The following is a 24,953-nucleotide window of genomic DNA, read 5'->3' on the forward strand; positions in this document are numbered from 1 at the left end:
GCATAGCGGGTTAAGTGCACATGGCGCAAAGCTCAAGAACCAGCATAAGGATCCCGGTTCATGCCCCCAGCTCCTCACCTGCAGGGGAGTCGCTTCACAGGTGGTGAAGCAGGTCTGCAGGTGTCTGTCTTTCTCTCTCCATCTCTGTCTTCCCCTCCTCTCTCCATTTCTCTCTGTCCTATCCAACAACAATGACATCAGTAACAACAACAAAACAACAAGGGCAACAAAAGAGAAAGTAAATAATAATAAAAAAATTAAAAAATAAAGAATTTCTCCAGATTCAGAGTTATCTAATCATCCTATTGACATTGTCTTTTACAAAGTCAAAGATTTTCACTTCAACACAGGCTGGCTAGTCATTTTTTTTTTCCTTTCATGGCTCATACATATTGTTTATATGGATTTCTGTCTAAAAAGTCATTGCCATATTCAAAGTCATTTAGATTTTCTAGGAATTTTATAGTTCTCTGTTATATTTAGATCTGTGGTTAATTTTGAGTTAAATTTTGTGAACTTACACAAGGTCTGTGTTTATTTTTTTGTTACTTTTTTTCATTGTGTGTGTGTGTGTATGTGTTTGGTTTTCAGTTGTTCCAGCACCATTTGTTTAAAAGACTGTCTTTATACTTTTGTTAAAGATTACTTGAGCATATTTACATAACTGTATTTCAGGACTTTCTTTTTATTTATGTATTTGTTTATTTATTACTAAAACACTGCTCACTCTGATTTGTGATGCTGGGGATTGAACCTGGGACCTAGGAACATCAGGCAAAACAGTCTCTTTGCATAACCACTGTGCTATCTCTCCAGCCCTTAGGATTTTCTCTTCTGTTCCATTGATCAATGAATGTATCCTTTTTAAAATATCTTATTAATTTATAGTTCCATTGATCAATGAATGTATCCTTTTTAAAATATCTTATTAATTTATATATTTTCATAGACACAGAGAGAAATTGGGAGGGAGGAGACACCTGCAGCACTGCTTCACTGCTTGTGAAGCTTTCCCCCTGTAGGTGGGAACTGGGGGCTTGAACTGGGGTCACTGAGCATGATAACATGTATGCTCAGTTGTGTATCCACTACCAGCAACTCTGTTTATAACCTTTTAACACTACCATGCTATAATGTTTGAGCATATTAAAGTTGAGTAGTATCAGTCCTCCAACTTCGTTCTTCTTTAATATTGAGTTCGCTATTCTGTAGGTCTTTTGCCACTTTATATAAAATTTCTAATCCACAAAAATGGCTTGCTGGAATTTTATTAAAATCGAGTTAACATCCATAAAGTCATAAATTAGATTAGTAGGTTAACTTGGTCTAGGAAAAAGGAAGAATGGGAAAGGGGGATTAAATTTCTTTCGGTGGTGATGAAAATATTCCAAAATCAGTTATGTTGTTAGTCACACAATTTTCATGTGTATATACAAGCCACTGAATTGTGTACCTTTTAGGGGGTAAATTTTATGGCGTGTGAATCACACATTTAAAAAGTGAAATAAGTATGAAAGCTTTTGCTTTAGTCAGTGATAAGAGTGTGTGAGTAGGTGAGGCTGCGCTGGAGCATTTGGGTGAATCAGATTTGAGTTGGTTGGAAAAGTTTCACAGCTCATGTGGCCATTGGGAAAAACCCTAAGAACATTAGAGTGAGTACTGAGAGCACTGAGAGCCCATTGTTGGCTACCATAAATTTGGAGTAGCACTGTTACTTTGTGATTTCTCCCCAACACCATCATCTTGAGCTCAGAACCGATCTACCTCTGAGGCGTAAAAAGATAGCAAGGCAGAGGAATTGAAATATTCACAAAGAATGAGGTGTGGCCATGGGACCTAAAGTGGAAGAAAGAAAATAATAAGAGTGGGGGGGGGGAGAATAACAAAATCAAATGTTTCTGTGGTTAAAGGTCAGTTTTAGGTGGTTAAGGAATACTTCTGAAGCTCCACCTAATTTCCTTTGTTTTGCTCTGTATTGAGCAAAACAATAACTGGTTATGATTTGGCTCCCCATATCACTGCCAGGAGAGGATGTGTTGGTTTGCCAGTAAATATTTGGTGTGCATAATGTAATTCTCATTACAACTTTTAAAACCATAAAAGCAACTAAACTGGCACTCTTGTTTTGACATGTCAACTTTTTGGTGAGTGACCAGTGTTAGAAAGGATTTGGGGGTGTCCAACGCCTCAGACTAGACATTGTTTGAAGGTGTAAGCCTCAAGATAAATACCATTTGTAAATTCTCTCCAAGGTAGAGAGACCTCTGGGGCAGTCCCTGCTACAAGGAAGCAAGCCACATGCTAAACTACAGAACCGAGCTTGTGTGTTGCTTTGCCTTCGTATATATTTCTCTTTCCCCTTCATAGGAACATTCATTGCATTTCTTTTTCTTTTCTTTTTTTTTTTTCCTCCAGGGTTATCGCTAAGGCTCGATGCCTGCACTACAAATCCACTGCTCCTGGAGGCTATTTTTTCCCTTTTGTTGCCCTTGTTTATCATTGTTGTTATTACTGCCGTTGTTGTTGGATAGGACAGAGAGAAATGGAGAGGGGAGGGGAAGACAGAGGGGGAGAGAAAGATAGACACCTGCAGGCCTGCTTCACTGCTTGTGAAGTGACCTCCTGTAGGTGGGGAGCCTGGGACTCCAACCAGGATCCTTGCTCTGGTCTTGCGCTTCGCGGCATGTGCGGTTAACCTGCTACACTACTGCTCGGCCCTCATTCATTGCATTTCTAAGTGCTCCACATAGAAATTCAGAGTTCAGTGTGACCTCTGCTCTGCAACATTATCAGGCACAGATGCTGCACTGAAGGACTTCTGGCATCAGTGGCTTGGTAGCTGTGATTCAGTTTGAATCACCCCCTAAAGGCCCTGCAGGAGCAGCTTTTTGCAAGATCCCCAGCCTTAGTCTTGGGAATCATTTTATTTTGCAACTAATTGGACTCATTTGGAACCTTGGGTTTCATTGGACTTTTTCCTCATTTCCTTTTTTTGTTGATCTTGGCCCCTTAACCTTCCACCCACTTCTTACTCATTCTTGGGGACCTGGCTGCTCAGTAACACTAGAGAAAAGACATCTGAAGCCATATGGGTTGAGTGAAACAAACTTAAGAGGACAGAGAGAAAATGGCAAGAAATGTGTGTTCTCTGAACTTCCTTTGTTTATGTGATCTGTTTATCTGTTGTTACAGTTGTGTTGTCCAGCTGCCTTCCAATATTTCAAAAGCGACTAAAGATATGCTGGCACAGTGAATGAAAAGACACTTCATTTGTACCCTACCAGCAAATACATCTTCTTTTGAGCTGTGGGAGGAATGCCAGGAGTTTCCAGTGCTGTATCTTGAAGTTCCTAAAAGGACATTTACTTTTAGGGAGCCTTTGACAAGGAAGCAACCTCTTTTGAGGTTGAAGGGCACGTACCTGGCTATTTGAATGTTTGCTTATCATATACAGTTAAGTCATGTGGCTACTTTACCCCTTCTCTTGGCATCAAGTGATATTAGCAGTTCTTAATGTTCAGGCTCGAATCTTGTTTGTGTATAATGTGAAGTAAAATGTATGGGGCTGGCAAAATAGCTTACTTGGTCAGTGCTCTGCTGTGCCATGTGTGCGATGCAGGTTCGAGCCAGCCCTTGCCACATTGAAGGAAGCTTCAATGCTGTGGTCTTTTTCATGCTCCCTCTCTTCTTTCTGCTTGTCTCGTTCTGATAAATAAGTAACTACAAATGAAATATAAGTGCAGCATCCTGGGAGTTGGCACAATGGCAGAGCATAGGCCTTGCAAGTGTGAGGTCCTAAATTCAATCCCTAGCATCACATGTGATGCTCTAATCCCTCCCTTTCAATTATTAATATATCTACTTGTGATGGTGGTGAGGGGGTCGTGCCAGGGTCTTACCTAGGCTGACTTTTTCACTCTTTTTACTTGATAGAGAGCATCCCCTGATGCCATGGTACTGCCATGTGGTACTAGGATTTGAGCCCAGGCCATAACTTGGCAAGGCACAAGTTATGGCCTGGGCTATCTCTCAACCCCTAAATCTTTCTTAAAAGTAATGTGTGCAGCCCTGGCTCTGCCAAAGAAAATAGTAAGTAGAGTGGTTGTGACTAGAGGGAAAAGTATTGTCTTAACACATGTAGAAAGAAGTATGTAGCTGTATTCCCAAAATTCCATAGTATTGTAGACTAATGGTGAATCAATAAAATGTGTTTTATTAAAAAAGAAACACCAGGGAGTCGGGCTGTAGCGCAGCGGGTTAAGCGCAGGTGGCGCAAAGCACAAGGACCGGCATAAGGATCCCGGTTCGAGCCCCGACTCCCCACCTGCAGGGGAGTCGCTTCACAAGCGGTGAAGCAGGTCTGCAGGTGTCTTATCTTTCTCTCCCCCTCTCTGTCTTCCCCTCCTCTCTCCATTTCTCTCTGTTCTATCCAACAACAATGACAGCAATGATAACTACAGCAATAAAACAACAAGGGCAACAAAAGGGAATAAATAAATTTTAAAAAAATGTTAAAAAAAAAAAAAAAGAAACACCAGTAAACATGTATCAGGATTATTTTAGAATACATCTAGAATGGGATTTTGAGGTATTTGTTAGAGCCCTTGTAAGCCCCCCAATCTTAAATGGACTGAAAAGAGTTAGCAAGCACCTAGGATAAAGCCCTTACTCAGCTGGCAGGTTCAGGCCTGCTCCCCAACATGCCGGGGAAGCTTCCATGCTGTGGTGTCTTTCCTCACCCCCTCTGTCTCTTTCAGTCTGAAAAAGTCAGCCCAGAGCTACAACAACAAAAATAAATAAACAAATAAAAATAAACCTCCTTGCTTTGTGGCTGAATGGGTCCCCTTCTGCCTTCCATGCTCAACTTGCTATAGTAACTAGTAGACATATTTGTCACATTAAGCTGTTTAGGGAATTTGGTCTGCTAAATGCATTAAGAAGTGAAAACAAGAAAATGAATTAAAAAGAAATCAAACGGGGCCGCACAGTGGTGCACCAGTTAAGTGCACATAAAAGGTACCTGCCAAGAACCTGGGTTCAAGCCCCCACTCCCCACCTGCAGGGGGAAGCTTCACAAGCAGCGAAGCAGATCTATAGGCGATAGCTCAGTGACTTGCCATGCATGTGCCCTAGGTTTGAGTTCCAGTACCACATGGGAGCGCCAAGGAACCAGAGGAAGTTCAGGTACTCCGGTGGCCCTGTGTCTATCTGAATGAAAAGAAAATCGACCTAGTAGTGTTGAGAATGTCTATACACAAGGCCCGCCCCCCCCCACACACACACACCATCAGCGTTAGCATTTGGGGAGTAAATTACTCTGCTGCGCATTTAGAAGGTGGTGTAAGGCCATCAGCATTTTCTTTGTGTCACCACTGCTGCAGAATGAAGCTGCTCTTCTGCTTGGGCTGCTGTGCTTTCCATTTAATTGCTGTTTCACCAGGTCTCCTTAGCAGCAGCACCTGAAATAACTGCTGAGGGAGCTCCTGAGTGAATTTTCATAATTTGCTTCTCAATTCTCCCAGTTGATTGAGGCACTCTTTTTCTTGAGTGGTTTACAGTTCCACTTAAGTGGCCAGTGTTTGGGGTCACTGTTGAGTGTTGTGTTTGAATATCACTTTTGTGATGAATGAACCTCCACTGCTTTTAACTGTATGGGGTGAAGCCCTTGGTGGTCAGCCTTGAAAGGGAAAAATCCTTGCTTTGTAGTCATTTGCTAAATGAATTCACTCTCTTAGTCCTTTCATCCTCCCAGCCTGATAGCCTCCCGTTCTTGTGATTGATTTGTTTTCTTCAATTAAGCTTAGTTGTTTCCTGTGCCCAGGTGCATGCTATTTCCTCGGCTGGTCATCATGGGAACGTGGAGCATATTTGTGACCTGGAAGTGTGGTTTCTTTATCTCTGAACCACATCACTATGCCTTCCATCCTCCACTTCCTCTGCATTATTTCCTTTTGGAGGACTCAGTTTGTCACCATTTAATCTAAGGATGATTCATTTGGGACTGAAAGCTGGTCATGCTATAATAGCAATACCTTTCTTTATATAATACTACTCAAAGCACTTCCATCTTAACCTTTCTCTGTTTATGAAGCACTTTAAGCTTAATCCTTCACAATAACTGTGGGTTAAGTCAGCAATTTTGTCTGTGTCAACAATGGTAGAATTATATCTCAAAGAGGCTGAATGATTTTTTTTTTCAGGTTTGCAGTACTTCTGAGTTCCTCGCCTGTACAATTTTTATAGAAAGTGAAGAATTTACTTGAAAGTATCCTGACTGAATTAAAAGGAATGTTCCAAGCACACCCCAGTTATTAAAATCTGCTGATAGTCTGGTTGGTCATTTGATAAAAACCCATTACCTAGAGTTAGAATTGATGTGTCCAAGTCAAGAAAATAAATATTTAGGTCAGTTTCTGTTCTGCCACTGATGTAATAAAGCTAAGGAAAACAAGCTCTTAAATTAGTGGAACGTGAACTGGAAGTAATTAAGCCATTAATTATTTTTTGTATTCTTTCTTCTAGAAAGATGGAAACCTTGATGACTAGTTCTACCCTGCCTCCCCTTTTTGTCGATGAGGATGGCTCCAAGGAGAGTAATGATCTGGCTACATCTGGGTAAGCAGCTGCCTTGGGACTCTGGGTCTCTCCCTAGGTTTCACAGCAAGACTTCTGACAACATGTGAAATGCTTAAGAGGCAGTTTCTTTTCTCTTCTTTTCTTTTCTTTTCTTTTTTTTTTTTTTTTTTTACCAGAGCACTGCTCAGCTCTGGCTTATGGTGGTGTGGGGGATTGAACCTGGGACTTGAAAGCCTCAGGCATGAAAAATCTCTTTACATAACCATTATGCTATACCCCCACCCCCCAAGAGGCAATTTCATATTATAAGAGTAGAAGGTAAGGTGGTTGTTCTTTGCAAAGAAAGCTCAAGCCTTTTAATCTGCATTCAGCTGTCATTTGCTATGCCTTGCTTCCTCTAAAGTGGAACAATACGATCCAGCAAGCTCTGAGACTCCCAGTTAAGAGAATCATCTAGTCAGTATTAAGGAAATAGCTATCCTAGGATTTACTCTGAAACTTAAATGTATTATCTGCGTGAGTTCACACTGATAGTAAAAGAATTTTCCCCTAAAATCAAGTTGTTTTAAATATCATGTATTTTACTGTGGTTCTTTAGACTGCATTCCTAAGAGCTGTAACTGATTTCTGTTTCTTCTTTCTCCCTGTCTCTTTTCTTTGGATAGATTTACATAAAGCAATATAGAAAAGAGCCAATAGCAACAGTCCCTCACCCCTTGAAAAAACCTCAGTTCCACTTGAATTTTTATCTTCTCTAAATTTAGAAGTTATTTGCCAAGGAATAAAAATGTATTCACTAATAGATTGAAATGCTGGCTAATCTCTAAGATGAATTATTTTAATATTCTTTAGAGCTCTTTAAAAATAGACTACACTTTATAATTATTTCCTTCTCTCATGTTCTTTTTTTTAATCTCATTAATATCTGCCTTCTAACCTTACTATTCAGATGAAACTGTGCTCTAAGGCTATTCTTTTCTTCTTCTAGCGTTTGCCCTTCTTCCGTAGCCAGTCAACAGCAAAGCTGTCAGGAGCTGCTTGTTGCTGGCTTTGAAAGTGACTGGGATCCATGTGGATTCAGTCGGCTAGGAAGGATCGTCAGTTTCCCCAATGAATGGGTACTCACGGGATGCACCACGAGAAGGTCGATCCAATGCAACCCGAGGCTATTCTAAAAGCTGCCTAGTTGTTAAATACAGTTTATACGGTAAAACTTTTCTGAGAATCTACTGTGTGCCCTGCACGGACCAAATCAAACTGAAATCTCCATACCTGTACAGCTCAGATTATGCAGGGGGGAATCAGACAGCAAATTAGTTCAACAAGAAAAATATTCATTACTTCCATAGGAGCTATCAATTAAAATATAGAATATGGGAAAAAAAAAACTAGAAAGAGCTTATAGTTCTAGATAAGATTAGTCAGAAAAGCTTTGAAGAAGCAGTGACTTGAATCAGTATCCAAAGGAAGGAAGGTAGGTAGCATGTCCTTATCTGAGGAAGATTATTCTGGGCAAAGGGAGGGGTGACATGAGTGGGCCTGAGATGGCAGGGTCTCTGCCTTTCAGAAAGACTAGTGACAAGACTCGAGTGATAAGAACTCTTGTGCAGTCTCAGATCTCATAGATGAAAATAAATGCCTTGACTATTACTCTAGTTGCAGTGGGAAAAGCACTAAAGGATTCTGAAGACAAAGATGAGATGATTTTATTTTTTAATAGATTCCTTGGACTTTTTTAAAAGATATGTTCATGAGAAAAAGCACACCAGAGGAGTACTCAGGCACATGCAATGCTGGGGGTCGAACTCTGGACCTCTAGTGTGCAAGTCCAGAGCTCCAGCTGCTTCCTGTGACTTCTACTTCAAGAACAGAGTGAAGGGAGCAGGAGATAAAGCAAGAGAGTCAGTTAGACTCCTAAAATAATTCAGGCAAGAAATGAAATCTGAAGAACATCTCTAGTGGCTTTGACAAGAGTATTTTTAGTGGGTTAAAAGGAGCAAAAACCTAGAAAGAGTGGGTTTCAAAGATAATGGGAATGGAGGATGGTGAGAAGGATAGAACTCTGCATATATTTTGAAGGTAAACCAAATCAGATTTGCCTGAAAGACCAGAGAGAGGAGATGAGGATAGAGGAAAAGAAAGACCAGATGAGATGAGAGAGGATAGAGGAAAAGGCAACAAAAGAAAGGCACATCTCTAACATACTAACCTGAAAGACTGTAGGACTGAAATTGCTGTTGAAACTTTGACCAGGAATCTGCACAGGTTAGAGAGGAAATCTGAGGAGCTCAATTTTGGAGATTTCTTATTTGAAATGCATTATAGATAGCCCAGCAAAAAATGCCAGACATGCAGCTTTATCTATCAGCTTCTGAAAGGGCTTGGGGGCTGGGGGGCTAGACTTAAAGAGAGAAATTTAAGAGTCATCGTATGTAGCTAATTTTTAAAGCCACAGGACTGGATGAAGTCTTCAAAGCACTAAGCACTATGTAAACAGGAAGGAAAAGATATCTAGTTTCTGAGTCTGGGGATAGTCCAGCATTCAGTCAGGTGGTTTCAAGGGACGGGGAGAGGTCAGCCTTATCAGATACTTCTGAAATAACAGTGGGGTGGGGGCTGAAAAATGACCTTGAATTTTGTGTGGAAGTCACTGGTGACTTTGACGGAAGTGCAGGAAAATTATGTCCTGTGCCTAGAGCTTTGGACTTACAAGTGTGGGGCCCTGAGTTCAGTTTCCAGCATTACATGTCTGAGAGAGATGTTCTGGTTCTCTCTCTCCTCATCTCTCTCATAGTAAGAAATAATTTCTTAAGAGAGACTGAGGGTAGAGAACGTAAGGACAATAAATATAAATTTTTTCTTGTATAAACAATTGAGATTAATAAATATGAACAGTTCTATAAAGGAAAAGAGAAAAATAGAATGAGGTCACAAAAATTTGTTGTTGTTTTCTTAAGATAAGACTAGTAATGGCCACATTTATGTGTTAATTAAGCTCCTAGTAGAGAGTAGAGGGGGTTATTAATGCCAGAGAGGACAGATTGCCAAAGACCTGTCTCAGAGGAGAGTAGAAAAGATAGGGCTCTTGACACAAATGGAAGGGTTGTTGGCTTTAGCTAAGAGCATAAATAAATCATCTGTAGAACAAAAGAGCTTTTTTCCCCCTCCATTCTTTAACAAGTGTGTCATCTCCAAAGCATTTGACACCTTTGACCACTCCTTCTGATTCTTGTCCTTTTCAGGAAGAGTTGTATGATTGGTAATCTTGCTCAAATCTCATTCTCATACTTTACTGAAGTAAGAGTATACAAAACTTAGCAATGTAAAAATTAAGGACAGTGGCTAGGAAGATGGCATAGTGGCTATGCAAAAGGCTTTATCGCTGGAACTATTCGTTATAATCTTAGAATCCTATAACCTACTATTAATCACAAATTTTAAAAAAGAGGAAGAAAATATTTGGAAAAAGATAAAGTTACAACTCAACAACAACAATAATACTTTAATGCCTATGGCTGTGAAGTCCCAGGCTCAATCCCAGGCATCACCATAAACCAGAGCTGAGCAGTGCTTTAAAAAAAAAAAAAGAAAGAAAGAAGGGAGTTGGGCGGTAGCGCTGCAGATTAAGCGTACATGGCACAAAGCAAGCCCCCGGCTCCCTACTTGCAGGGGCGTCACTTCAAAGGCAGTGAAGCAGGTCTGCAGGTGTCTATCTTTCTCTCCCCCCTCTCTGTCTTCCCCTCCTCTCTCCATTTCTCTCTGTTCTATCCAACAACGAAGACAGACAACAATAATAACTACAACAATAAAACAACAAGGGCAACAAAAAGGGAATAAATATTTAAAAAGAAAGAGTTCCAGTGGAATTATAGGAATAAATAATTTTATTATTTTATAATTAAAGTATAGGAATAAATAATTACCTGTTAAGTAATAATTTCTCTCTGTCTTTTTCCAGCAAATAAATAAATAAAATTTTAATCACTTATTAGATTCTCCAGAAATTGTCAGGAAAATGCAAATTCTTTATTTTTTAGAGCATTCTACAATTCACTCATCCCTCATTTCACCATAATTCAGGCTTTATTCCTATATTTCACTGGAACTTTCTCTCTGTCCTATCCAGCAACAACGACAGCAATAACAACAATAATAATAACAATGATAAACAAGAAGGACAACTAAAGGGAAAAAATAGCCTCCAGGACCGGTGGATTTGTAGTGCAGGCACCGAGCCCCAGCAGTGATCCTGGAAACAAGAAGGGAAGGAAGGAAGGAGAGAGGGAAGAGGAAGGAAGGAAAGAGAGAGAGAGAGAAATGATGGCACAGTGGGAATGACCATGAAAGAACAGATTACCTAAGACATCAGAAATGATAGAAATGTTTGAAAAACAAAGCTGCTGAGATCAAACTGATTCTCTGGTGGTGTTTCTTTTCAGAAACTGATTGGCAATGGATCCACACATTCCATTACTTACCCTTTTTCACAGAACCTCAAAAATGTAGGAATATTTTGCTTAAAATCACCAACGATAAGGGCTAGGCAGTGGCATACCTGGTTAAGTGCCCGTTACCTTGCTCAAGTCTCCACCCAGTCCCCTCCTGCAGAGGCAGTAGCTTTACAAGCAGTGAAGCAGTGCTACAGGTGTCCCTCAATCTATCTCCCTTTTCCCTCTTGATTTCTCTCTGTCTTTTTCCAGTAAATAAATAAATAAATAAAATTTTAATCACTTACTAGATTCTCCAGAAATTGTCAGAAAAATGCAAATTATTTCATTTTTTAGAGCATTCTACAATTCACTCATTCCTATTTCACCATAATTCAGGCTTTATTCCTATAATTTCACTGGAACCGCCTTCAGCTCTTCAAATTTAGCATCTACTTGTTAGCCTGTTGGATTAGACACATTCAACTTTTTACCTGGTTATCACTCCCTTCTTCAGAGAGTCCTCCTGCCTTCATAATGCCCTGCTTAGTTTCCAATTAGCTCTTAGTCCTAGCACTAGCTCCTAGAGTGATATTGTTCCAATAGAGTTGGGTCCTGACTTTTCTTCTCTCTATCCAGTGACTATCTAGTGCTTCCTGTTATTTCCAGGGCCTGGTGCCTCTCAATTCTATCTCCTTTTCTTTAATTCCAGTTGCCTAGAGAATATTTCTATTGGAACAACTCTACTTAATGTTACTCTTGAATATGTCAGCTTTTAATTATCAGTATTTATATTCAGATATTAAGTTCCATTCAATTTATCTCTTAAATATATCTTTGCATTTTCTCCCCTATTTTTCTTTTTTTCTTTTTTTTTTTGCCTCCAGGGTTACTGCTGGGACTTAGTGCCTGCACTGCAAATCCACTGCTCCTGGAATCTATTTTTTCCCATTTTGTTGCCCTTGTTGTTGTGCTTGTTGTAGTTGTTATTGTTGTCATAGCTATTGTTATTGTTGGATAGGACAGAGAGAAATGGAGAGAGGAGGGGAAGACAGTAGGAGAGAAAGATAGACACCTGCAGACCTGTTTCACCGCTTGCAAAACCACCTCCTACAGGTGGGGAGCCTGGGGCTCAAACTGGGATTCTTATGCCAGCCCTTGCACTTTGCACCATGTGCACTTAACCCGCTGTGCTACCGCTGACTCCCACTCCCCTATTTTTCATCCGATCTGCCCTTGTCTTTAATTTAGTCTATTGCATTGACCTCCAATAGGTTTCTCTTTCTCTAATTATATCCTGTTCTCTATGCCTGTAGTGAGATTATTTGCCTGATGAATGCCAATTATTTTTCAAGACCTCCTCTGTAAAATCTGTCTAAAAATCCTCTCCATTTTTTTTTGTAACTCTATGGAGTCTGCAATCTTCCAGAATAATGACTTCATATTAATCTTCTGTACATTTTCCCCTACTTTGTCCACCCCATCTGACCCCACAAAAAAAAAAAAACCTATATTATCTATCACATGATACTGTCTTTTCATATATTCCCTTCTCTACATGTATAGTGAGTCACTCAAAGGCCTACTCACCATCTGTAGATTCTTGTATACATTTTTCAGAAGGATGTGATCTGGTTTTCTAGGATAGAAAATATATCTGTTTGATTTATTAACAATTATACCTGGACTTTCTTTGCATGATAATATTGGTAATTAGGTAATTTCATTGTAAATACACTGTAATCCAAAAAAGAATAGTCTACGGGAGTCCGGCGGTGGTGCAGCGGGTTAAGCGCACGTGGCGCAAATCTCCAGGACCTGCATAAGGATCCCAGTTCGAGCCCCCGGCTCCACACCTGCAGGGGAGTCGCTTCACAAGCGGTGAAGCAAGTCTGCAGGTGTCTGTCTTACTCTCCTCCTCTCTGTCTTCCCCTCCTCTCTCCATTTCTCTCTGTCCTATCCAACAACAACGACATTAATAACCACAACAATGTTAAACAACAAGGGCAACAAAAAGGAAAATAAATAAATAAATAAATAAAAACTTTAAAAAAAAAGAATCTTAAAAAAAAAAAAAAAGAATAGTCTACAGAATGTACCATAGAGCTAATTATTTTTATTGTCATTTTATTGGAGGTTATACTGATTTACAGTACAGTTAGTGACATATGGGTATAATTTCTCATCTGCAAAATACTCTCACCCCCAAATTGGGTCTTTTTCCACCATTATGCACCAGCACTCCAAAGCTACACACAGACACATGCACACACTCTTTGTCCTTCCCCAACATACTTTCCTTTGGTGCAATACACCAAAACAGTACAAGTTTTATTTCTTTTTCTTTTTCTTTCTCTCTCTTTTTTTTTAAATTTCTTTATTGGGGAATTAATGTTTTACATTCAACAGGAAATACAATAGTTTGTACATGCATAACATTTCCCAGTTTTCCATATAACAATACAACCCCCACTAGGTCCTATGTCATCCTTCTTGGATCTGTATTCCCCCCACCCACCCCAGAGTCTTTTACTTTGGTGCAATATGCCAATTCCAGTTCAGGTTCTACTTGTGTTTTCTCTTCTGATCTTGTTTTTCAACTTCTGCCTGAGAGTGAGATCATCCCATATTCATCCTTCTGTTTCTGACTTATTTCACTTAACATGAATTTTTCAAGGTCCATCCAAGATCGGCTGAAAACGATGAAGTCACCATTTTTTACAGCTGAGTAGTATTCCACATTGTGTATATATACCACAACTTGCTCAGCCACTCATCTGTTGTTGGACACCTAGATTGCTTCCAGGTTTTGGCTATTACAAATTGTGCTGCCAAGAACTTATGTGTACACAGATCTTTTTGGATGGGTGTGTTGGATTCCTTAGAATATATCGTTAGGAGAGGAATTACAGGATCATAGAGTAGGTCCATTTCTAGCCTTCTGAGAGTTCTCCAGACTGTTCTCCACAGAGGCTGGGCCACTTTACATTCCCACCAGCAGTGTAAGAGGGTTCCTTTGACCCCACAACCTCTCCAGCCATTTGTTGCTGTTACCTTTTCTGTTGTATGACATACTCACAGGAGTGAAGTGATATCTCATTGTTGTCTTTAATTGCATGACTCTGACAATCAGAGACTTGGAGCATTTTTCATGTGTTTCACGGCCTTTTGGATCTCTTCTGTAGTGAATATTCTGTCCATATCCTCCCCCCATTTTTGGATACGGTTATTTGTTGTCTTGTTGAGATTTGCAAGTTCTTTATATATTCTGGTTATTAGCCTCTTCTCTGATGTATGGCATGTAAAGATCTTCTCCCAGTCTGTGAAGCGTCTCTTGGTTTGGATAGTAGTTTCTTTAGCTGTGGAGAAGCGTTTTAATTTGATGTAGTCCCATAATTTGATGTAATTGGATTCGTTTCATTGAAGATGTCTTTAAAATTTATGCAGAAAAGAGTTCTGCCAATATTTTCCTCTAAGGATCTGATAGTTTGTGGTCTAATATCCAAGTCCTTGATCCACTTGCAATTTACTTTTGTATTTGGTGAAATATAGTGGTTCAGTTTCATTCTCCTGTATGTTTTAAACCATTTTTTCCAACACCATTTGTTGAAGAGACTCTGCTTTCCCCATTTAATAGTCTGACGGGCACCTTTGTCAAAGATTAGATGTCTGTAGATGTGGAAGCTTACTTCTGGGCTCTCAGTTCTATTCCATTGCTCAGTATGTCTATTCATGTTCCAGTACCAAGCAGTTTTGATGACAATGGCCCTATAATACAATTTGAGATCTCGAAGTGTGATGCCTCCAGTTCTATTCTTTCTTCTCAAGATTGTTTTGGCAATTCTAGGTCTTTTCTGGTTCCAGATAAACATTTGTAGCATTTCTTCTTTTCTCCTAAAAAATGTGTTTGGGATTTTGATGGGGATAACATTACATTTGTAGATGGCTCTGGGTAGTATATTCATTTTGATGATGTTAGTTCTTCCAACCCATGAGCATGGAATATCTTTCCACTTCTTTGTGTCTTTTTCAGTTTCCTTGAGTAGTGACTCATAATTTTCAATATACAAGTCTTTCACTTCTTTGGTTAGGTTTACTCCTAGATATTTTATTGTTTTTGTTGCTATAGTAAAGGGAATTGATTTCTGGATTTCAACTTCTTCTTAGTGTTTTCTTAGAGGAATGCCACTGACTTTTGAATGTTAATTTTGTAGCCTGACACCTTACTGTATTTCCTGATTTCCTGATGATTTCCAAAAGCTGGATTCCTTAGGTTTTTCTATGTATATTTTCATGTCATCTGCAAATAGGGAGAGTTTGACTTCTTCTCTTCCAGTCTGTATGCCTTTAATTCCTTGCTTCTGCCTGATTGCTATGGCAAGAACTTCCAACACTATGTTTAATAGTTAATGGTGATAGTGGGCAGCCCTGTCTAGTACCTGATCTGAGTGGAAATGCTTCCAGTTTTTCACCTTGGACTATGATGTTGGCTGTAGGTTTGCTACATATAGACTCCACTATCTTCAGGAATTTTCCATCTATTCCCACTTTTTGTAGTGTTTTGATCATAAAGGGATGTTGTATTTTGTCAAAGGCTTTCTCTGCATCTGTTGATATGACCATGTGGTTTTTGGTCTTGCTTTTGTTGATGTGGTGGATCACGTTGATTGATTTGTGTATATGAAACTAACCTTACATGCATGGGGTAAACCCCACTTGGTCATGATGAACAGTCTTTTTGATATACTGCTGTATCCAGTTGGCTAGAATTTTGTTCAATATATTAGCATCTATGTTCATCAGAGATATTGGTCTGTAGTTTTCTTTTTTGGTTGTGTCCCTGTCTGCTTTTGGTATCAAAGTGATGTTGGCTTCATAGAAGCTGGAAGGTAGTATTCCAGTATCTTCAATCTTCTGGAAGACTTTTAAAAGTAGAGGTATTAGTTCTTCTTTGAAGGTTTTGTAGAATTCATTTGTAAAACCATCTTATTTTGGGGGAGATTTTTGATAACTGTTTCAATTTCATTAGCTGTGATGGGCCTGTTCATGTTATCCACTTCCTTTTTACTTAGTTTTGGAAGTTGGTAGGTATCTAGGAAATCGTCCATTTTTTCCAGGTTCTCTAGCTTGGTGGCATATAGTTGTTCATAGAAGCCTCGCATGATATGTTGAATTTCTGCGGTGTCTGTTGTTATATCTCCTCTTTCATTTACTATCCGATTTATTTGGGTGTTCTCCCTTTTGTGTTTTGTGAGTCTGGCTAAAGGTTTGTTGATTTTGTTCACTCTTTCGAAGAACCAACATTTACTTCATTGATAATTTGTATGGTTTTCTTAATTTCAATGTTATTGATTTCTGCCCTAACATTAGTGATTTCTGTCCTACTGTTTGTTTTAGGGTTCCTTTGTTCTTCTTCTGGTCTTTAAGATGTGTAATCAGGCTGTTTATTTGTGCTTTTTCTTGTTTCTTAATGTATGCTTGTATGGCTATGAACTTCCTCTCAGTACTGCCTTAGTTGTGTCCCAAATATTTTGATAGCTTGTGTCTTCATTTTCATTGAACCCTTGAAACATTTTGATTTCTTCCTTTATTTCCTCTTTGACCCAGTAGCTGTTAAGGAGTGTACTGTTGAGCTTCCACATTTTGGGACTATTACTAACCTTTTGTTGATTGTTAAGTTTTAGTTTAATTCCACTGTGTTCTGAGAAGATGCTTGGGATGATTTCCATGCTCTTGAATTTGCTGATTCTGTCTTTGTGGCCTAATATATGGTCTATCCTTGAGAATGGCCCGTGTGTACTTGAGTAAAATGTGTATTCCAGTTTCTTGGGATGAATGACTCTGAAAATGTCCAATAGATCTAGTTTATCTATCTCCTCATTTAGCTCCCTTATGTCTTTATTGATTTTCTGCCTGGATGATCTGTCAAGTTGAGAAAGTGGGATGTTAACGTCCCCTACTATGACTGTGTTGCTGTTAATATATTGCTGTAGCTCTTTCAGTAGACGTTTGATGCATTTAGATGGCTTCTCATTGGGTGCATAGATATTAATAATTGTTAAGTCCTCTTGATTGACTGGTCCTCTGAGCATTAAATAGTGTCCATCCCTATCTTTTTTAATCTTACCTATTTTAAAGTCTATTGTGTCAGATATGAGAATAGCTGTTCCTGCCCTTTTTTGTGGGCCATTGGCCTGTATGATAGTTTTCCATCCTTTCACTTTGAGTCTGTGTTTGTCTTGTTGAATTAGGTGGGTTTCCTGTAAACAGCATATTGCTGGGTTGTGTTTTCTGATCCATCTTCCTACTCTGTGTCTTATAATAGGTGAATTCAGGCCATTGTCATTATTGATATCAAAGATTGAAGATATTTTAATGCCATTCTTGTAGAGTTTCATAGTGTTCTGATATATGGCCTATTTATGGTGGTCTGTTTATTGGAGATCTTTCAGGGCAGGCTTGGTGATAGTTCAACTGTTGCTTCTCTGAAAAGGTTTTTATGCCTCCATCTAGTCTGAATGACAGTCTAGTCGGATATAGTATTCTTGGCTGAAAGCCTTTCTCATTGAGCACTCGATAGATATCTTGCCATTCTCTTCTGGCCTGTAGTGTTTGTGTGGAGAAGTCTGCTGCTAATCTTATAGGTTTTCCTCTATAGGTGACTCTTTTGTTTTCTCTTGCAGCCTTCAGGATCCTCTCTTTATCCTTATTCCTTTCCATTCTAAATATGATGTGTCTTGGTGTATTTAAGTTGGGTTAATTCTGTTTGGGATGCTCTGGGCTTCTTGAATCTTTATGTCTTTGATGTTGTATAGAGAAGTTTCTAGCTATTATGGCATGAGAATGCTTTCTTCCTCTCCCTCTCTTTCTTCCTCTGGTAAGCCAATAATGTGTATATTGTTTCATTTGAGGTCATCCCATAGGTCTCTGTTGTTGTTTTTAGTATGTCTTAATCTCTTTTTGAGATCTCTTACTTCTTTTTTTAGTTTTCTCTAATTCGTGCTTGATCTTGCTGATTCTGTCTTCAGCCTCATTTATGCTATTTTCTCTCCCCTCTGTTTCCTGGAGTTCATCTATTTTGTTACCCTGTTCTGATACTGTTTTAACTTGTTCTCCTAGTTGTGTTCTTAGCTCAGCTATTTCAGCTTTCAGCTCTTTAATAACCTTGAGATAAATAGTGTTTTATTCTAGAGTCTCATTTGTTGTTTCTGTATTTCTGATGATAATTCTTTCAAATTCTTTACTCACTCCTGTGATTATTTCCTTAGCTAGTATTTGGATGTTGACCTCATTATTTTGTGCTTCACCTTTTGGGGGGCTTTTAGCTGGACTCGTCCTGGTTCATTTCTCCAATATTTCTTTTTGTTGGTTTAACCATTTTATATAGTATGTTATGAGGTCCCTCTCTCAGTACTTTTCAAATTACTGATCACTATTGCTTGGATTGACTCTTGTGTCTAAGTAAGGTAATTAAAGGGTTCACAGTTGTGGATGTTAACAGTTGTTTCAATAGTATTTTAATTCCTGATTTGGAGCTCAGTGGCTTAAAAGCCTCTTTTGTTCTTTTTCTTTCCTGTAGGCTATGGGAGCCTGAGGGCTTTTAAACTGTAAGTAGGCTTCTTAGCTTAATCAGTGACTCCTGAGCAAGAGATAAAGCACGGTGAGACAGAGATAATCCACTGGTTATGCAGAGAATTTGACAGCCCCGCCGATAGGCCACTGAGGTATAGGTCTTCTGGGTTTCCTTGTTAGTTCTCTGTCCCCTGGTGTCAGCCCAGGGCCTCCCTGCAGCTGCTCCAGATTCTGAGGGCAGTAACAATGGAGACTCAGAGTTGCACTTGGTGAGTCTCAGGGGAGTCCTTTCCTCCCTTCAGCTTTCTCCTTGTTGATGAAACAGACTGGAGGTGGTGTCTCAACTGATAAACTGTCAGTTTGTTACCAGCCATGTAATCTCTCCCTAGGCTCCTCGCTGACCACCAGCCACATGTGTTTGCACTCACTGGTGATTTGGTAGGTTCCTGAAATCGTTCTAGTCCTGTCTTGTTTCGGTCCCAGGTGGTCTCCTTTGGTATTCCTAGTTGATCTGGGAGAGGAGAGGAGAGGAGAGGAGAGGAGAGGAGAGGAGAGGAGAGGAGAGGAGAGGAGAGGAGAGGAGAGGAGAGGAGAGGAGAGGAGAGGAGAGGAGAGGAGAGGAGAGGAGAGGAGAGGAGAGGAGAGGAGAGGAGAGGAGAGCAACAGATCTGCTGCTTCTTGTAGCTCCGCCTCCCCTTTCTCTTTTTTTTTTTTTAAGTTTTTTTCCCTTTTGTTGCCCTTGTTGTTTATCATTGTTTTTATTGTTGTTGTTGTTGTTATTGCTGTCATTGTTGGATAGGACAGAGAGACATCGAGAGAGGAGGGGGAGACGGAGAGGGGGAGAGAAAGATCTGCAGATCTGCTTCACTGCCTATGAAATGAACCCAGACAGGTGGAGAGCCAAGGGCTCTAACCAGGATCCTTGCGCTGATCCTTGTTCTTCACGCCATGTTCACTTAACCCGCTGCACCACCACCTGGGTCCCCCAGTGTAAGTTTTCTTTCTTTCTTTCTTCCTTTCTCTCTTTCCTTCTCTCTCTCTCCCTCTCTCTTTCTTTCTTTCTTTCTTTCTTTTTTTGTTGCCCTTGTTGTTACCCTTGTTATTATCATTATTATTGTTGTTGTTATTGCTGTTGTTGTTGCTGGATAGGACAGAGAGAAATCAAGAGAGGAGGGGGAGACAAAGGGGGAGAGAAAAACAGATACCTGCAGACCTGCTTCACCATCTGTGAAATGACATCCCTGCAGGTAGGGAGCTGGGGTCTTGAATCGGGATCCTTTTACCAGTCCTTGTGCTTTGTGCCATGTGCGCATAACTCACTGCACTACTGACAGACCCCCGTGTTTCTCCTTTTCTGTTCTTTTTTCTTAAATTCCACCTACAAGTGGGACTTCTTTTTGGTTTATCTCACTTAAGATGGTCTCTTCAAGCTTCATCCAAGATGAGGTGAAAAAAGTGACTTCATTTTCTTACTTTTTTTATTTGTTATTAACAGTTTGTTATAAGAGTGGAAGATGTGGTCCGGGAGGTGGTGCAGTGGATAAAGCATTGGTCTCTCAGGCATGAGGTTCCTGAGTTCAATCCCCAGCAGCACATGTACCAGAGTGATGTCTGGCTGTTTCTCTCTCCTTCTATGTTTCTCATTAATTAATAAATAAAATCTTTAAAAAAAAAGAGTGGAAGATTACAATATGTAGTTACACACCACACCCACCACCAAACTTTTGTATCCCCACCCTCCCACCTCTCAGAGATAACCACCATAGTTCTGACAAGTCTTACAGTTTTGCTTACTTCTGTTTTGTTTTGATTTGGGGGGCGGGGGGGTTGGGAGGAGTTCATCTAAATCAAATCTCTAAATTCCATATGAGTGAAGCCACCTGGTAGTTGTCTTTCATCTCTTTACTTATTTCATTAAGCATAATCAGCTCCAATTCCATCCCTGTTGTCCCAAAGGATACAGTCATCTTATTTGTATTGCACAGTATTGCATGGAATATATATCTCATCTTTAGCCAGTCATCTGATGATGGGCATATAGGCTGCTTCACTCTTTGGCTGTTGTGAATAAGGCAGCTGTAAACATAGGGGTGCATATATCCCATCTAATTAGGATTTAAGTGTCCACAGTAGTATTGTTGGATCATAAGGTAATTCCATTATTTTAATTTTATTTGTTATTAATAGTTTGTTACAAAATTTTAAGATTAAATGTATAGTTCCACACCCACCACCATAGTTTTTATAAGTCTTAAAGTTTGTTTGCATCTGCTTTGTTTGAATATTTTTCCTTTTTGGCAAGTTTATGTAAATTAGGGTAATTCCATTTTTATTTCTTTAAGGACTGTCCATACAGTCTTGCAAACGGACTTAATCAGTTTGCATTCCCACCAGCATTATAACAGAGTTCCCTTTTCTCCATAACCTCTCCAACACTTTGTCATCCCCTGGTTTGTTGGTGTAAGCCATTCTCTCAGGGGTGAGATGGTATCTCAGTGTAGCTTTTTTTTTTTTATTTAAGAAAGGATTAATTAACAAAACCATAGGGTAGGAGGGGTACAATTCCCACCACCCAATCTCCATTTCCCACCCCCTCCCCTGATAGCTTTCCCATTCTCTATCCCTCTGGGAGCATGGACCCAGGGTCCTTATGGTTTGCAGAAGGTAGAAGGTCTGGCTTCTATAATTGCTTCCCCGCTGAACATGGGCATTGACTGGTCGGTCCATACTCCCAGTCTGCCTCTCTCTTTCCCTAGTAGGGTGGGTCTCTGGGGAAGCGGAGCTCCAGGACACATTGGTGGGGTCTTCAGTCCAGGGAAGCCTGGCTGGCATCCTGATGACATCTGGAACCTGGTGACTGAAAAGAGAGAGACATACGAAGCCAAACAAATTGTTGAGCAATCATGGACCCAAAGCTTGGAATAGTGGAGAGGAAGTGTTAGGGGGGTACTCACTGCAAACTCTAGTGCACTTCTGCTTTCAGGCATATATTTTGCAGTAGTTTACGGATACGTGTGAACATATGCTCACAGAAACTGGTGTATATCTAGGTTTTGGGTCAGTGTAGTTTTAATTTGAATTTCTCTAATGATAAGTGAAGTGGAGCATATCTTCATGTGTCTGTAGGCCATGTGTATCTCTTCTTTAGAAAACTATCAGTTTAGTTCTTTGGCCCACTTTTTTTTTCCTCTTGGGTTATTGTTGGGACTTGGTGCCTGCACTATAAATCCACTGCTCCTGGAGGCCATGTTTTTCCCATTTTGTTGCCCTTGTTGTTACATTTATTGTTAATTGTTGTCATTACTATTATCATTGTTGGATAGAACAGAGAAAAATCAAGAGAGGACAGGAAGACAGGGAGAGAAAGATAGACTCCTGCAGATCTGCTTCACTACTTATGAAGCAACCCCCTGCAGTTGGGGAGCTGGGGGCTCAAACCAGGATCCATATGCCAGTCCTTGCACTTTACTCCATGTGTGCTTAACCCATTGTGCTACCGACCAATCCCCTTCGCCCACTTTTTTATTGGATTTTTCTTATTCTTTTGTAGATCTGTACCAATTCTGTATATTTGTGTACAGATATTATTTGATATTAGTCACTTATTTGATATGTGATGTGCAAATATATTCTCCCATTTACTGGACTGCCTGGTTATCCTTGTGTAGTTTTATTTTGATGTGTAGAAGCTTTTTAGTTTCATGTAATCTCATTTATTTACTCTTTTTATTTCCCCCAGGGGTTTGAGTCTCCAAAAACATCTTTGATGTGAAGGACCTACAAAGTTTCACTGACTTTTTCTTCTATGACTTTTAGAGTTTCTAGTATAATATCTAGATCTTTAATCCATTTTTCCTTTTTTTTTTCAGTAGTGATTTACAGAGTTACAAAAAACAGGTACAATTCCACACTGTTCCCACCACCTGAGTTCTATGTCCCCATTTCTATTGGAAACTGCAGTGATTCTCCCAAAGTCACAGATACAGTTTGACTATTATTTGTATAACTATCTGTCTGTATATACTTTTGCCCATTTTTTTTCCTGTGGTCCTACCTTCTCTTCCTTTTTAAGTCACACCTAGACCTATTACTACTTTCAAATGTTCTTCTTTTTTCCTCTTCTCTCTTTGGATCCTGATGGAATTGAGTTTCAGAGCCCTCTGGTCATCTTCCCCAACATTTCTGCACCTCTAGGAGTATGGACCAAAATTCTTTTAGGGGTATAAAAGGAAGGAGTTCTGGATTCTGTAATTGCTTCTTTGCTGGACATGGGCATTGGCAGTTTGATTCATCCATCCCAGCCTGTTTCTGTCTTTCCTTGGGGTGAGGGTGACAGTGGGGGTACTGCTCTGGAGAGGTAATGTTTCAGGACACATTAGTGATATCATCTGCCCATGAAGTTAATGATGGAATCATAGTAGCATCTACAACTTGGTGTCTGAAAGGCAGTAAGTTATGAGACAGGACAAAATGTTTAATAAATAGGAACCAGAAAGTAGGAATAGAGCAGGTGAGAATAGGGATTTTAGGGTTGTAAGAAGCTAGGAAGTCTATTTTAGGTATGTTCCTGCAGTCCAATGACCTTAATGATTTTTGTCTGAGCTTGATAATTTACATGGAGATGGACTAAAAATATTGTCTAGGAAGATGTAGTTAGACTTGAGAATAGAACTAAAAAACTGAATTAGGGCAGAGAATAACTCCCAAACTTGAATAAAATATATAAATAGTATTTACTGTTTACATTTAATCCATTTTGACTTGACATTGGTGTATAATGTTAGGTAGTGATCTAGTTTCACTTTTCTACATGTAACCATCCAATTTTCCCATCAGTGTCTGTTGAAAAGACCTTCTTTACCCAACTGAATGCTTTTGGCACCTTTGTCATGTACTAGGTGGGTACATGTGTGGGCTCATTTCTGTGCTTTCTGTTCTGCTCTGTTGATCCAAGTGTCCATTTTTATTCCAGTACCATGCTGTTTTGACTACTATTGTTTTGTAGTATAAAATCAAGTTGGGGAGTATGAGACTTCATCATTTTTAATAGCTGAGTAGTATTGTATTGTGTATATATACCACAATTTTCTTAGCCACTCACCTATTGTTGGACACCTCGGTTGCTTCCAAGTTTGGGCCATTACAAATGTGCTGCTGTGAACATAAGTATGCAGAGATCTCTTTGGATGAGTGTGCTTGTTTCCTTAGGGTATATCCCCAGGAGAGCAGTTGCCAGGTCATAAAGGTGATTCATTTGTAGCATTCTGATAAATTTTCAGACTGTTCTCCACATGGTTGGACCAATTTACATTTCCAACAGCAGTGCAAGAGGGTTCCTTTGCCCCTGCAACCTCTCTAGTATTTGTTGTTACTGTCCTTTCTGATGTATGACATTCTCACAGGAGTGAAGTGGTATCTCATTGTTGTCTTTATTTGCATTTCTCTGATAATCAGTGACTTTGAGCATTTTTTCATATGTCTGTTGACCCTTTGGATCTCTTCTTTGGTGAATATTCTATCCAAATCTTCTTTCCATTTTTGGATAGGGTTATTTGTTTTTCTTTTGCTGAGTTTGGTGAGTTCTTTATATATTTTGGTTATTAACTTTTCACCTGATGTATAGCATGTAAAAATCTGCCTTTCAATAAGGATTCTCAATAGAGCTCATTCTTATGCCCTTCAAGACTCTCTCTTTTAGGTGGTATTGTTCAAATGACCCTCATTCCTGTTCTTCCTATTCCATTAATAGTATTTTCCCTTTATTGGAGATACATGAAGGGTAACATATATATCCAGACTGCATGCTGAAAACTAAAATGTAAAATCTGTTGAGGGGAGAGTGTAGAAGGAGAAGATTATAATTATTATTTTTAGGAGGAGAGATCTTCATGGAACTGTCTTGGTTCAGTCAAGCACTGTTTTTGTAAATGCTCTGCATCAGTTGTGGTGACATTGTTTACATCTACACAGAATGACAGAATAATGGGGTGGGGGGGATGTTATTTCAGATAGTCTTTGATGCTGTTGGTACTACCCCTTTGCACCTGCCTGTTATTTGCCAGGTTAACCCACCCGGAGGTTCCTTATGGTAGTGGAGCCACATCATCCACCAACAATCCAGAATTTGTAGAGGATCTTTCCCAAGGGCAGTTGCTTCAGAATGAGTCTTCAAACACAGCAGAAGCCAATGAGCAAAGGCATGAAGATGAGGTAAGCTAATGTGCTTCCTCCTGCTACTGATCTCTGGCTCTTCTAAACAAGCAGTCAGCAAGGGAGTTGATGGCAGTGATCACTGTTCACATTCTGCAGAATTCCCTGTTTTATATTTCTTGCTTGACATAAAAAGACATGGCTTCCTAACATAATAGACGAGTAAAT

General features: G+C 39.6%; 1 protein-coding gene across 5 annotated transcripts in view; it reads left to right on the plus strand.

The window, feature by feature from the left end:
• Nucleotides 1-24,953, plus strand: part of HMG20A (high mobility group 20A) — a 77,892-nt gene that overhangs the window by 28,128 nt on the left and 24,811 nt on the right. For all 5 annotated transcript variants that reach the window (XM_060174724.1, XM_060174723.1, XM_060174725.1 and 2 more), the window contains 2 exons: nucleotides 6,523-6,615; nucleotides 24,638-24,785. In XM_060174724.1, the coding sequence (XP_060030707.1) occupies nucleotides 6,523-6,615; nucleotides 24,638-24,785 (241 nt within the window). The remainder of the gene's footprint in view (nucleotides 1-6,522; nucleotides 6,616-24,637; nucleotides 24,786-24,953) is intronic.

Source organism: Erinaceus europaeus, chromosome 16 (genome assembly GCF_950295315.1).
Source record: "Erinaceus europaeus chromosome 16, mEriEur2.1, whole genome shotgun sequence".
Classification (NCBI taxonomy): domain Eukaryota; kingdom Metazoa; phylum Chordata; class Mammalia; order Eulipotyphla; family Erinaceidae; genus Erinaceus; species Erinaceus europaeus.